The sequence below is a fragment of the Anolis sagrei genome, chromosome 9, assembly GCF_037176765.1.
Source record: "Anolis sagrei isolate rAnoSag1 chromosome 9, rAnoSag1.mat, whole genome shotgun sequence".
In the NCBI taxonomy this organism is placed as follows: domain Eukaryota; kingdom Metazoa; phylum Chordata; class Lepidosauria; order Squamata; family Dactyloidae; genus Anolis; species Anolis sagrei.
Window position 1 is genome coordinate 33899744 of NC_090029.1, and position 13288 is coordinate 33913031.

The 13288-nt window shown below is 45.5% G+C and overlaps 1 protein-coding gene across 1 annotated transcript in view; it reads left to right on the top strand.

The window, feature by feature from the left end:
* CTXND1 (cortexin domain containing 1) overlaps positions 1–10443 on the top strand; it is a 29510-nt gene extending 19067 nt beyond the window's left edge. The window contains exons 2-3 of the mRNA XM_060755857.2: positions 5339–5425; positions 9734–10443. Coding sequence (XP_060611840.1) covers positions 9788–9967 — 180 coding nt within the window. The 5' untranslated portion in view covers positions 5339–5425; positions 9734–9787 and the 3' untranslated portion in view covers positions 9968–10443. The remainder of the gene's footprint in view (positions 1–5338; positions 5426–9733) is intronic.
* The last annotated feature ends 2845 nt before the right edge of the window (positions 10444–13288 follow it).

Below are 13288 nucleotides of genomic sequence, written 5' to 3' on the forward strand. Positions count from 1 at the left end.
ATCAGTGCCGACACATGTCTTTCCAGTCAACCCATTTACACCATGGTGTCTCTTTGCAAATCCTCAGAACTTGTATTTGTTGTTTGCTCTTTGTTTTGAACTTTTGCTCCTTGTTTTGAACTCTGTAATTCATCCTTTGCCTATAATTCCGATTCACCATTCAGGGGAATGGATGTGTTAGATGCAGCAGAGCATAGATCCCTTGAAGAGAGATTGCCTGAAGGACACAAAAGAGCCATCTTTGCAAAGTGTTCTCTTTCTAGACTACTGATTTGTAAAATTCCATTTTGGAACAACTCTAAAAATATCCATTGATTTCCTGAAGGACCACAGGTTAAACGTATCGGGAAAATACTATCTAAGATCTCTGGCTCTCGAGGGCGGCAAGAGCATTAGAACTGTCACGAATTAAAAGGGGAACATAAGAGATGGCGCGCCTCTCTCTACATTGCGCCAGCAATAGAAGGAAATGGCACAAAAGAAACAACAAGATAGAAAAAGGAGAAACAGAAAGACAAACCAAGACATTCCAGGGGCAATGTTGGGTCTTCTGTTGTTATCTGTTCAGAAAGAATGCGAACAAAAAAGGACAATGCATATTTCCAGGCGAATCTTGCTTTCCAGGCACTTGGAATGGCCAGCCTGTCCACATCCATCAGCAATATTTCACTTTATAATCAAAGAAGCAAGAGTTATTAAATCGAAGTTGGAAGACTATAGACATTACAGTGTGATCAATCATTTCAGCTGCTGTTTAATGGACCGAGAATTGAAATTAGAAGCAATTGCATTGGCATCATTTTGAAAGAGCTGGTGTCGTCTGGCAGTTTCCGCATTGGACTATATGGCTCTGGAGATCAGGAATCAAATCCCTGCCCAGCCATTAAACCCACTGGGCTACTTTGGGCTGGTCACAGTGCCTCAGCCTTATATAGAGAATGACAAACCTCTTCTGAAAACACTCCATAGGGTTTTTGTGTGTGTCAGGACTGACTTGAGAAACTGCAAGTCACTTCTGGAATGAGAGAATTGGCTGTCTGCAATGACGTTGCCCAGAGGACACCCGGATGTTTTGACGTTTTGATGGAGAGATATTGGAAAAATAGATATTGATTGTGCCGTCACACCCAGAAACTATAAAGTTAAAACTAAGATGTGCTTCTCTCTTTATCCGGGTGAACTGCGGGTGCCTTACTTAGAAACTCAGAATTCCCAGCAACTGAGGCCAGTCCACATTTGAACATCAAACAGGACATTTATTTCTCAAAGTCCTTGGCAGACTTGGCACAGCTTGTTGAAGTTACAAACACAAACAGTCAACTTGTGAAATCATATTGATGTTCTTTCCTTCCTTTTTGTGCCGTCACACCCAGACCCTATAAAAATAAAGCTAAGATGTGCTTTTCTCTTTGTCTGGGCGGACCGTGGGGGTCTTTCTTTAGAAGCTTGAGATTCCCAGCAACTGAGGCTACTACAGGCTTTGAATATCAAAACAGAATATTTATTTCTCAAAGTCCTTGCAGACTTGGCACAGCTTGTTACAGTTACAAACAAAACAGTCAATTGGTGAAACCATAGAGATGATCTTTCTTTCCTTTCCTTCAGTTACTGAGGCAACTTTTCCCAAAAAGGCAGAAGAAAATCCTGGGATCTTTTCACCCTAACCCTGAGCTGCTATGGTTAGAAAAAAGCAGGTTTTTTCCCCTATCTATTGCTCAAGGTTAGCTTTGGAGATGAAGTAATGCTCAATAATACTCAGTGATTCAATATCTATCTATAACTCAATTGGTCGATTACACAATTGCTATTCTATCTATCTATCTCAGTTATGTTCTTGTGGGTTTTTTCGGGCTATAGGGCCATGTTCTAGAGGCATTTCTCCTGACGTTTCGCCTGCATCTATGGCAAGCATCCTCAGAGGTAGTGAGGTGATCTTCTTTATCTATATAACTCAATACTCCAATAGTTCTTATAATGGTTTTTTCAGAGTTACCTGCCTGACCAACAGCAACCCCGAGGAAATGCAAAGGAACACTATGGTTAAATTATGGATGTTCTATAGGTAAATTATCCTTGAGTATTTTTTGAGAAGGGTTAGTTTGGAGGGCTCTTGAAGGGCTTAGGTGTTTATTTTATCTTATCTTTCTTCTTTGGCGTTTGCTTTTGGGGGGTGATCTTGATGGCCATTGTGGATCGAATTAACATGTGATCTGTCCAGCAGTCATCAGCATCAGTCCTAGCCATCTCTGGCACATATCATGACATATTCTAGGTGCCAATGCTTTGACCAGGGGTAGTTCCATGATGTCTCAAGCTTGTTTTACTGGCATGTTTGTGATGACAAGATGGTGTTCGGCACATTTGGTGAGAAGCAGGATTCCATTTGGGTTGCTGTTTCCAAACTCATCTTTTCCTATTGTCCCTGGCCACAGGTTGAAATCTTGTCCAACTCATGCAAAGAGAGGTACTTTTATATTAGTACTAGCTGTCCCATGCCATGCATTGCTGTGGCCCAGTCTGTGTATATGTGTTTTGTGTGTGTGTATATGCATATACTAGCTGTCCCCTGCCAGGCGTTGCTGTGGCCCAGTCTGGTGATCTGGAAAATAAAGTAATGAGAAAGTGTTGGTTTCTAATATATGTAATTTTTTTATGCTTGTGAGTAAACAGTATTTCTTGTTGTTGCTTTGTCAGTGTTGATGTGGAGAGTGTCTGGTTTGCCTACTCTGGAATATGCAACATATAATTGTCCTTCTTTAGGGGTCCCTTTCAAATCTATGATACTATATATCTCTCTCTCTGTGTGTGTGTGTGAATCATATCTATCTATATCTATGGCTGGATGGCTCTTTGTCAGGAGGGCTCTGATTACATGTTCTTGCCCTGGTGAAGGGGGTTGGACTGGATGGCCTTAAGTATTTTCTGTTGGTGATGGGGGTTCTGTGTGGGAAATTTGCCCCAATTCTGTCGTTTGTGGGATTCAGAATGCTCTTTGATTGTAGGTGAACTATAAATCCCAGTAACTACAAATCCCAAATGTCAAGGTCTATTTCCCCCAAACTTCATATTTGGGCATATGGAATATTTGTGCCAAGTTTGGTCCAGATCCATCATTGTTTGAGTCCACAGTGATCTCTGGATGTAGGTGAACTACAACTCCCAAACTTAAGATCAATGCCCACCAAACCCTTCTAGTGTTTTCTGTTGGTCATGGGAGTTCTGTGTGCCATGTTTGGTTCAATTCCATTGTTGGTGGGGTTCAGAATGCTCCTTGATTGTAGGTGTTCTATAAATCCCAGCAACTACAACTCCCAAATGACAAAATCAAAAAAAAATTGAGTGAAGGACATACATTGGGTTGTTAGGTTTATGCTGTCCAAATTTGGTGTCAATTTGTCTAGTCATTTTTGAGTTATGTTAATCCCACAAACGAACATTACATTTTTATATATACAGATAAAACACTCTGGATTCGACTCTGAACGTCTTTTTGACCTTTACTGCTAAATGGATTTTTTGTTCTGTTTTCTATTTGACCTTGCAAGGTTTTTTTTTAATTCCTCATTTATCAGCTCCTTGATAGAATGAGGCTGGAATTTGACATGGTGCTCTCTGTGTATATTTTAAAGATGTACCTAATGCCAGACTTATCTGTAACAGCTATAGATGCCAGCAAAGGATTAACACAATTCAGGAATGCAGACATACGAGGGTTGAATGAAAAGTAATGCCTCCACCTTCGTAATGCCTCAACAGGTGGCAGTATTTGTATGCAGCAAGTACTGGCTTGTTCAGTAGACTCTCCTTTACAGTTCCAATTCCTTAGCATCGAATGGTTGTGTTGTTAAATTGCGAAGTATGAAACTTTGTGCAGATGGTCAGTCAACACAACTTAAGCAATGTGCAGTCATTGAATTCTTGGCAGCAGAAGGTGTCACCCCAAAGGAGATTCATCAGAGAATGCAAGCTGTTTATGGTGATTGTGCTGGTGTGAGTACTGTGCGTTGTTGGGCAAGTAAGTTTAAAGATGTCGAGGTGGGAACATCTGACTTGCGTGACAAACAAAGAGTTGGACGTCCTGTGACAGCAACCACTGAGTTTCACAAGCAAAAGGTTGACAGATTGATTCAGGACAATCATTGTATCACTCAAGAGAAAAATTTCAAGCACTATTCTGTCGCTCGCTTGTAAAGAATTTCCTTTGGAACAGGGCGTGCAACCTTTGCCCAGCGGGAAGCCAGGGGGCCCAAGGAGAAGTTCTCAGAGGTTTTCCACCACAAATGACCTTTGGATGGCTTGTAAAGTATAACAAAATCTTTTATTAATGAAAAATCAAACAGAAACTTCTCTTGTCTTCAATAAAGCTAAACAAATGCTTCCAGGCTTTATACAACTGGTGATTTCCTAATCTTGCCCACGAAGGACAGACAACTGTCTTCAATAACTTCTTCTTTACTTTAAATGGAAAAAAACCCCTTTTTAACTTCTCCCAGGCTGACTGTAATCTAACCCTTACTCATGTGGGCTCCGCTACCGGGTCGAACTGCGTCTCGAAGCACTGAGTGGACCTACCAGTAAAGGCTTAGATATTCTCCAGCTGGAGTTCTTTGGTCTTTAGGGCTGTTTTCCTGGAAATCTTTGGAGACTCTTAAGACTGTTCTCCCCCGGAAGGTCTTAAGGGTTGAAGCTTTTGTACAGGGGAAGCTTGCACACGTCCTGCACATTAGCTTTCCTTGCTGAGACTAACTAAAAATGGCTCCCTTCCCTTCCCAATTGCCCTGAGCAAGGGGCCGAACCAAACTTAACGATGATGGACAGGTGACTTGCCCTATGACTGCAACCAAAGGAAGCCAGCTATCTGCAGAATTCCTGAAACCTAGGACTGCAAACAAACATTTAATACAAAGCAAATAAAGTTGGAGCTCCTGGTACAACCGTAATAGAACAAGCACAATCGGCATTTCACAAGAACACGTGGGTCACATTATTGCTTTGCTTGGCTATCGGAAGATCTGTGCATGATGGGTTGCAGAAACAGAGTGTCGACTTCTTCCATGACGGCTTCAGAAAACTTGTTCATCGTTAGCAGAAATGTATCCAATTGTCTGGTGGTTACGTGGAAAAGTGAATAGTGGTAGTTAAAGAGCACATTCTAATGATTATTTCTGCGTTTGATTTACTAAAATATTTCCATCCAAACCCAAGTAATGAAGGTGGAGGCATTACTTTTCATTCAGCCCTCATAGATAAGTAAAACGGAGAAATAAAAATTTTCCTCACGAAAGCTGCAGGAGATATGGTTAGAATATTATAACAATGTCTTCTTCTTTTACTGCAGGAGTCCCAGCCTTCGCCTCTCAACCTGACCCAGGGTGCATGACAAGGAAACTTTCCTCACACAGCTGGAACCCACACTGCAGATCAGGTCAGTTCCTTTTTGCCTGGAAAATAGAGGTTGGCATTGGCGTCGCAAAGAGGGTTGCAGTCCTGGCACACAGTGGCTGGAATCCTGTTTGCGACAAAACTTCAGATCACACACAGTTATGCAGAATTTGAGGATGATGCCTGAGGAGCTGGCACTGCTAACATGGTCACCGACTGGAGATGAGAAAGATGACCGAGCTGTTCAGTTCTTCAGCTAAGGGAGGAGAAATGGGGCTCTAATCACAGACTTGTAATGAATCGCTGGAGAGTTGAGAGCGCAGCTTCATTTCTCTTCTGCTGTCTCACTGCTCTCTGTCTGCCTTCTCTTTTCCTTCTCTCCCTGAACAGCCATTGCAGCATCTCACCAGGGTGAGGAGAAAGCACAGGGCTGTATGTCCTTCACATTGTGCCCTTCCTTCCCTTTTGTCTTTCCTTCCTTCTCTCTTTCCTCTCTCCCTCTGTTCTGTCGCAAGCTGGGCTTGTAAAGAATTGTCTTTAGGACGTGCAACCTTTGCCCGGCGGGAAGCCAGGGGGCCTAAAGAGAAGTTCTCAGACAGTTTTCACCACAAATAGTCTTTAGATGGCTTGTGAAGTATAACAAAGTCCTTTATTAATGAACAATCAAACAGAAACTTCTCTTGTCTTCACAAAGTTAAACAAATGATTTCAAGCTTTTAGGCAACTGGTGAATTCCTAATCTTGCCCACGAAGGACAGGCAACTGTCTTCAATAACTTCTTCTTTAAAGGAAAATCCCCTTTTTAACTTCTTCCAGGCTGACTGTAATCTAACCCTTACTGATGTGGGCTCCGCTTCCGGGTCGAACTGTGTCTCGAACGCCAAGTGGACCAACCAGCAAGGCAGTAGATGTTCTCCAGCTGGAGTTCTTTGGTCTTTAGGGCTGTTTTCCTGGAAATTCTTAAAGGTTGAAGCTTTTTTACAGGGGAAGCTTACACACGTCCTATACATTAGCTTTCCTTGCTGAGACTAACTAAAAAATGGCTCCTTTCCCTTCCCAATTGCCCTGAGCAAGGGGCGGGACCAAAACTTAATGATGATGGACAGGTGACTTGCCCTATGACTGCAACCAAAAGAAGCCACCTATCTGCAGAGTCCCTGAAACCCAGGACTGCAACCAAACATTTAATAGAAAGCAAATAAATTTGGAGCTCCTGGAACACCCTCTCTCCCTCCCTCCCTCCCACCCACCCTTCCTTCCTTCCTTCCTTCCATCCATCCATCCATCCATCCATCTATCTCTTTCACCCTTTCTTCCTTCTTTCTACCCTTCCTCTCTTCCTTCCTTCTCTCTTTGCTTCTCTTTTTCCTTCCTCCTTTCCTCCTGGGAGATGATTAGCTGGGAGAAGACAAGGTAGAGAAGGAACATGAGAACCATTAAGGACGTCCTATTGAGGAGGAAGGGGAAAACTGACTTTCTGCTGCTCTAGAGACCAGGGCACAAGGAAGCAATGGTTTCAAATGGCAGGGAAAGAGATTTGACTGCAAAGTTTAGGAAGAACTTCCTGGGAGTAAGAGCTGTTGGAGAGTGGCCTAGGCAACCCCAGCATGTGGTGGAGTCTCCTTCTCTGGAGGCTTTTCTGCAGATGTTGTCTACTGGGAGTGCTTGTATTGCGCCTTCCTGCACAGCAGGGGGTTGGACTAGATGCCCTTGGGGGTCTCTTCCAGCTCTAGGATTCTATTAGACGGAGTCTAATGGATATGTGTTTCCTCTCCTGTCCACCGTCTCATCCTGATCAAGAACCCTTTTGGGATCCAAACATTTCCCGTCTTTCCTTCATGTTCTGCCTCCAAAAGAGAAGAGGAAGGAGAGGAAAGGGTAGCAAAGGGATTTGCAGAGAACCCCCTCCCTCTTGGCCCCCCTACCCCACTCCGGCCCACCATGAGGACCCCAAGTTAGAAACTTTGCCCATGCCTGGTGTTGATATACCACTGAAAACTAAGGTAAAGGTAAAGGTTTTCTAAGCCAAAGAACCGGTGTTGTCCCTAGACACCTCCAAGTTCATGTGCCCGGCATGACTTCCCCGGTGGTGCAGTGAGTTAAACTGCTGAGCTGCTGAACTTGTTGACTGAAAGGCTGCAAGTTTGAATCTGGGGAGCAGCGTGAGCTCCCGCTGTTAGCCCCAGCTTCTGTCAACCTAGCAGTTCAAAAACATGCAAATGTGAGTAGATTCATAGGTACCGCTCCAGTGGAAAGGTAACGGTGCTGAAAACTAAAGGAAGATTTAAATCCCATCAACATCAAAACCTCATTTGGATGCCAATGGGATTTACTCTCAAATAAATTCGATTGACAGTGAGAACAGGGATCCCAAGGCTAACCACAAGGTCTAGTAGGGAGGGTCCTATAGAGTGCACAAGGTAAGGTAAAGGTAAAAGTTTTCCCCTGACATTAAGTCCAGTTGTGTCCAATTCTGAGAGTTGGTGCTCATCTCCATTTCTAAGCTGAAGCACTGGCGTTATCCGTAGACATCTCCAAGGTCATATGGCCTGCATGACTGCCTGGAGCGCTGTTACCTTCCTGCCAGAGTGGTACCTATTGATCTACTCACATTTGCATGTTTTGAACTACTAGGTTGGCAGAAGCTGGGGCTAACAGCAGGAGCTCACCCCGCTCCCTGAATTTGAACTGCCAACCTTTTGGTCAACAAGTTCAACAGCTCAGCGGTTTAACCTCAGAGGTTTAAGGTTTTTTCCTAGCATTAAGTCCAGTCGTGTCTGAATCTGGGGGTTGGTGCTCATCTCCATTTTAAAGCCGAAGAGCCAGCATTATCCGTAGACATCCCCAAGGTCATGTGGCCAGCATGACTGCATGGAGCGCTGTTAGAATCATAGAATCATAGTTGGAAGAGACCTCGTGGGCCATCCAGTCCAACCCCTGCCAAGAAGCAGGAAAATTGCATTCAAAGCACCCACAACAGATGGCCATCCAGCCTCTGTTTAAAAGCTTCAAAAGAAGGAGCCTCTGCCACACTCCAGGGCAGAAAGTTACCTTTCTGCCGGAGCGGTACCTATTGATCTACTCACATTTGCATGTTACTGCTACTAAGGAGGCTGTTCAAGTCCTGAACCGGTGCTTGGCCGCTGTAACGGACTGGATGAGGGCTAACAGATTGAAACTAAATCCAGACAAGACAGAGGTCCTCCTGGTCAGTCGAAAGGCCGAAAAGGGCATAGGGTTACAGCCTGTGCTTGACGGAGTTCCACTCCCCCTGAAGGCGCAGGTTCGCAGCTTGGGAGTGATCCTAGACTCATCGCTGAGCCTGAAACCCCAGGTTTCAGCGGTGGTCAGGGGAGCTTTTGCACAATTAAAACTTGTGCGTACCTTGGGAAGTCTGACTTGGCCACGGTAGTCCACGCTCTGGTTACATCCCATATAGACTACTGCAATGCTCTCTATGTGAGGTTGTCTCTGAAGACTGCCCGGAAGCTGCAATTAGTCCAATGAGCGGCAGCCAGATTACTAACAAGAGCGGGGTACAGGGAGCATACTACTCCTCTGCTGCGTCAGCTCCACTGGCTGCCAATTAGCTTCCGAGCACAATTCAAAGTGCTGGTATTGACCTATAAATCCCTAAACGGCTCCGGCCCAGTTTACCTGTCCGAACGGATTCTCCCCTACGAACCATCAAGGTTGTTAAGATCTTCTGGAGGGGTCCTGCTCTCAGTCCGACCACCTTCGCAATCGCGTCTGGTGGGGACGAGGGACAGGGCCTTCTCGGTGGTGGTGCCTTGGCTCTGGAACTCTCTCCCGATGGAGATTAGATCTGCCCCCTCCTTCCTGACTTTCAGAAAGCCGGTAAAATCTTGGCTCTGGAATATAGCATTCTCAGAATGATGATCGAGTCAATAACGGCTGACCACACTGGTGGATGATGATGAATTTGTGATTTTACTCTAACGACCTGGCCTTATGTAATTGTATGATCTGTTTTGTAATGCATTTTAATGTATTATTGTATTATGATGTTATTATGTTTTAGCTTATTTGTGAATGAATGTTTCTGTTGTTAGCCGGCCTGAGTCCCTCTTCGGAGGTTGAGAAGACCAGGTTATAAAAGCTCTAAATAAATAAATAAATAATTTTTCGAATTGCTAGGTTGGCAGAAGCTGGGGCTAACAGCGGGAGCTCAGACTGCTCCTTGGATTCAAACCTGTGACTTTTCGATCAGCAAGTTCAGAAGCTCATGTATGAATGCATCCTCAAAAACAGCATGAATGTTGACCATTTGTCCCGTGGATTTTCTTCTACGCTTTACTCCTCGCTAACACACCGTTGTTACCTTTTGCAGGTGTAAAATGATGGTAGCAGTGGAAATTAACCCTGATGTGGAGAGACATAAACAATGGAAGAGCCAACACCCGAACCTGCCTTTGTTGATGTGGACAAAGGACTAACCTTAGCATGCTTTGTCTTCCTGTGCCTCTTCCTGATTGTCATGATCATCCGTTGCGCGAAAGTCATCATGGACCCTTACAGTGCCATCCCCACGTCCACGTGGGAGGAGCAACACCTGGATGACTGATGCGCTGCGGAGGCAAAGCGACAACAACATGGACCAAGCCAGACAAGCACAATGCGGATGGTCGCCTCATTGGGAGGAAGGCACAGAACATTCTCCTGCTTTTCCAGGACGCACAGGACAAATCGTGGTGACACTGATGAGCGTTTCCTCCAGATGTTCACGACGTGACCCTCTAACCTATTTCTATGTAGTGGCCTCCGGGGTTTAAAGAGGGAAAGGACTATTATGATTGCGTGTCAAGTAGCACAAAAGCCTGTCTTCCAAGCTTTTTCTAATATATCCTCTATGAAGCACCTTCTCTGTGTTTAAATCATTATTCATAACCGAAATGAGCAATAGATGCTAAAATGTGTACATGGCAAATCTCTAGGAATAGATACCGGCAAATAGACTGTAGGAAACGAGGGCAAAGGGTGCTGTGGTTGACACCAGTGCGGCTATTTTGAAACGGATTGGCAATAAAAGTATGCAAGGTTGTCTTTGTTCTTTGAATTTAATAAGCTGTATGTTTATTGGTTTGTTGTAGGTTTTTTCAGGCTGTATGGCCATGGTCTAGAGGCATTCTCTCCTGACGTTTCGCCTGCAGGCGAAACGTCAGGAGAGAATGCCTCTAGACCATGGCCATACAGCCCGAAAAAACCTACAACAAACCAGTGATTCCGGCCATGAAAGCCTTCGACAACAGACCCCACAACCTCTGAGGATGCGTGCCATAGATGCAGGCGAAACGTCAGGAGAGAATGCCTCTAGACCATGGCCATACAGCCTGAAAAAACCTACAACAAACCAGTGATTCCGGCCATGAAAGCCTTCGACAACAGACCCCACAACCTCTGAGGATGCGTGCCATAGATGCAGGCGAAACGTCAGGAGAGAATGCCTCTAGACCATGGCCATACAGCCCGAAAAAACCTACAACAAACCAGTGATTCCGGCCATGAAAGCCTTCGACAACAGACCCCACAACCTCTGAGGATGCGTGCCATAGATGCAGGCGAAACGTCAGGAGAGAATGCCTCTAGACCATGGCCATACAGCCTGAAAAAACCTACAACAAACCAGTGATTCCGGCCATGAAAGCCTTCGACAACAGACCCCACAACCTCTGAGGATGCGTGCCATAGATGCAGGCGAAACGTCAGGAGAGAATGCCTCTAGACCATGGCCATACAGCCCGAAAAAACCTACAACAAACCAGTGATTCCGGCCATGAAAGCCTTCGACAACAGACCCCACAACCTCTGAGGATGCGTGCCATAGATGCAGGCGAAACGTCAGGAGAGAATGCCTCTAGACCATGGCCATACAGCCTGAAAAAACCTACAACAAACCAGTGATTCCGGCCATGAAAGCCTTCGACAACAGACCCCACAACCTCTGAGGATGCGTGCCATAGATGCAGGCGAAACGTCAGGAGAGAATGCCTCTAGACCATGGCCATACAGCCCGAAAAAACCTACAACAAACCAGTGATTCCGGCCATGAAAGCCTTCGACAACAGACCCCACAACCTCTGAGGATGCGTGCCATAGATGCAGGCGAAACGTCAGGAGAGAATGCCTCTAGACCATGGCCATACAGCCCGAAAAAACCTACAACAAACCAGTGATTCCGGCCATGAAAGCCTTCGACAACAGACCCCACAACCTCTGAGGATGCGTGCCATAGATGCAGGCGAAACGTCAGGAGAGAATGCCTCTAGACCATGGCCATACAGCCCGAAAAAACCTACAACAAACCAGTGATTCCGGCCATGAAAGCCTTCGACAACAGACCCCACAACCTCTGAGGATGCGTGCCATAGATGCAGGCGAAACGTCAGGAGAGAATGCCTCTAGACCATGGCCATACAGCCTGAAAAAACCTACAACAAACCAGTGATTCCGGCCATGAAAGCCTTCGACAACAGACCCCACAACCTCTGAGGATGCGTGCCATAGATGCAGGCGAAACGTCAGGAGAGAATGCCTCTAGACCATGGCCATACAGCCCGAAAAAACCTACAACAAACCAGTGATTCCGGCCATGAAAGCCTTCGACAACAGACCCCACAACCTCTGAGGATGCGTGCCATAGATGCAGGCGAAACGTCAGGAGAGAATGCTTCTAGACCATGGCCATACAGCCCGAAAAAACCTACAACAAACCAGTGATTCCGGCCATGAAAGCCTTCGACAATGTATGTTTATTTATCGTGTCAGGAGCAACCAGACATTTGTATTACATTATTAACAAAAACAAACAAATACACAAAACACAAAGTTTGCAAGCTTGGTAGTTGATTAAATGTCCTTTGACCAGTATCTGGCCACTTGGAGTGCCTCTGGTGTTGCCTCAAGGAGGTCCTCCATTGTGCATGTGGCAGGGCTCAGGTTGCATTGCAGCAGGTGGTCAGTGGTTTGCTCTTCTCCACACTCGCATGTCATGGACTCCACTTTGTGGCCCCATTTCTTGAGGTTGGCTCTGCATCTCGTGGTGCCAAAGCGCAGTCTGTTCAGCGCTTTCCAAGTTGCCCAGTCTTCTGTGTGCCCAGGGGGCAGTCTCTCATTTGGTATCAGCCATTGGTTGAGGATCTGGGTTTGAACCTGCCACTTTTGGACTCTTGCTTGCTGAGGTGTTCCAGCGAGTGTCTCTGTAAATCTTAGAAAACTATTTCTTGATTTAAGTCATTGACATGCTGGCTGATACCTAAACAGGGGATGGGCTGGAGATTTTTTATTTATCGTGTCAGGTGACCGAACAGTTGTATTACATTTTTGACAGAACAAACAAACAAACAGACAAAACACAAAGTTTGCAAGCTTGGTATTCTATTAAATGTCCTTTGACCAGTATCTGGCCACTTGGAGTGCCTCTGGTGTTGCCACAAGAAGGTCCTCCATGGTGCATGTGGCAGGGCTCAGGTTGCATTGCAGCAGGTGGTCAGTGGTTTGCTCTTCTCCACACTCGCATGTCGTGGATTCCACTTTGTGGCCCCATTTTTGAAGGTTGGCTCTGCATCTCGTGGTGCCAGAGCGCAGTCTGTTCAGCGCATTCCAAGTTGCCCAGTTTTCTGTGTGCCCAGGGGGGAGTCTCTCATTTGGTATCAGCCATGGGTTGAGGTTCTGGGTTTGAGCCTGCCACTTTTCGACTCTTGCTTGCTGAGGTGTTCCAGCGAGTGTCTCTGTAGATCTTAGAAAACTATTTCTAGATTTAAGTCATTGACATGCTGGCTGATACCCAAACAGGGGATGAGCTGGAGATGTCACTGCCTTGGTCCTTTCACTATTGGCTGCTCCTTCCCGGCGGATGTCAGGTGGTGCAATACCGGCTAAGCAGTGT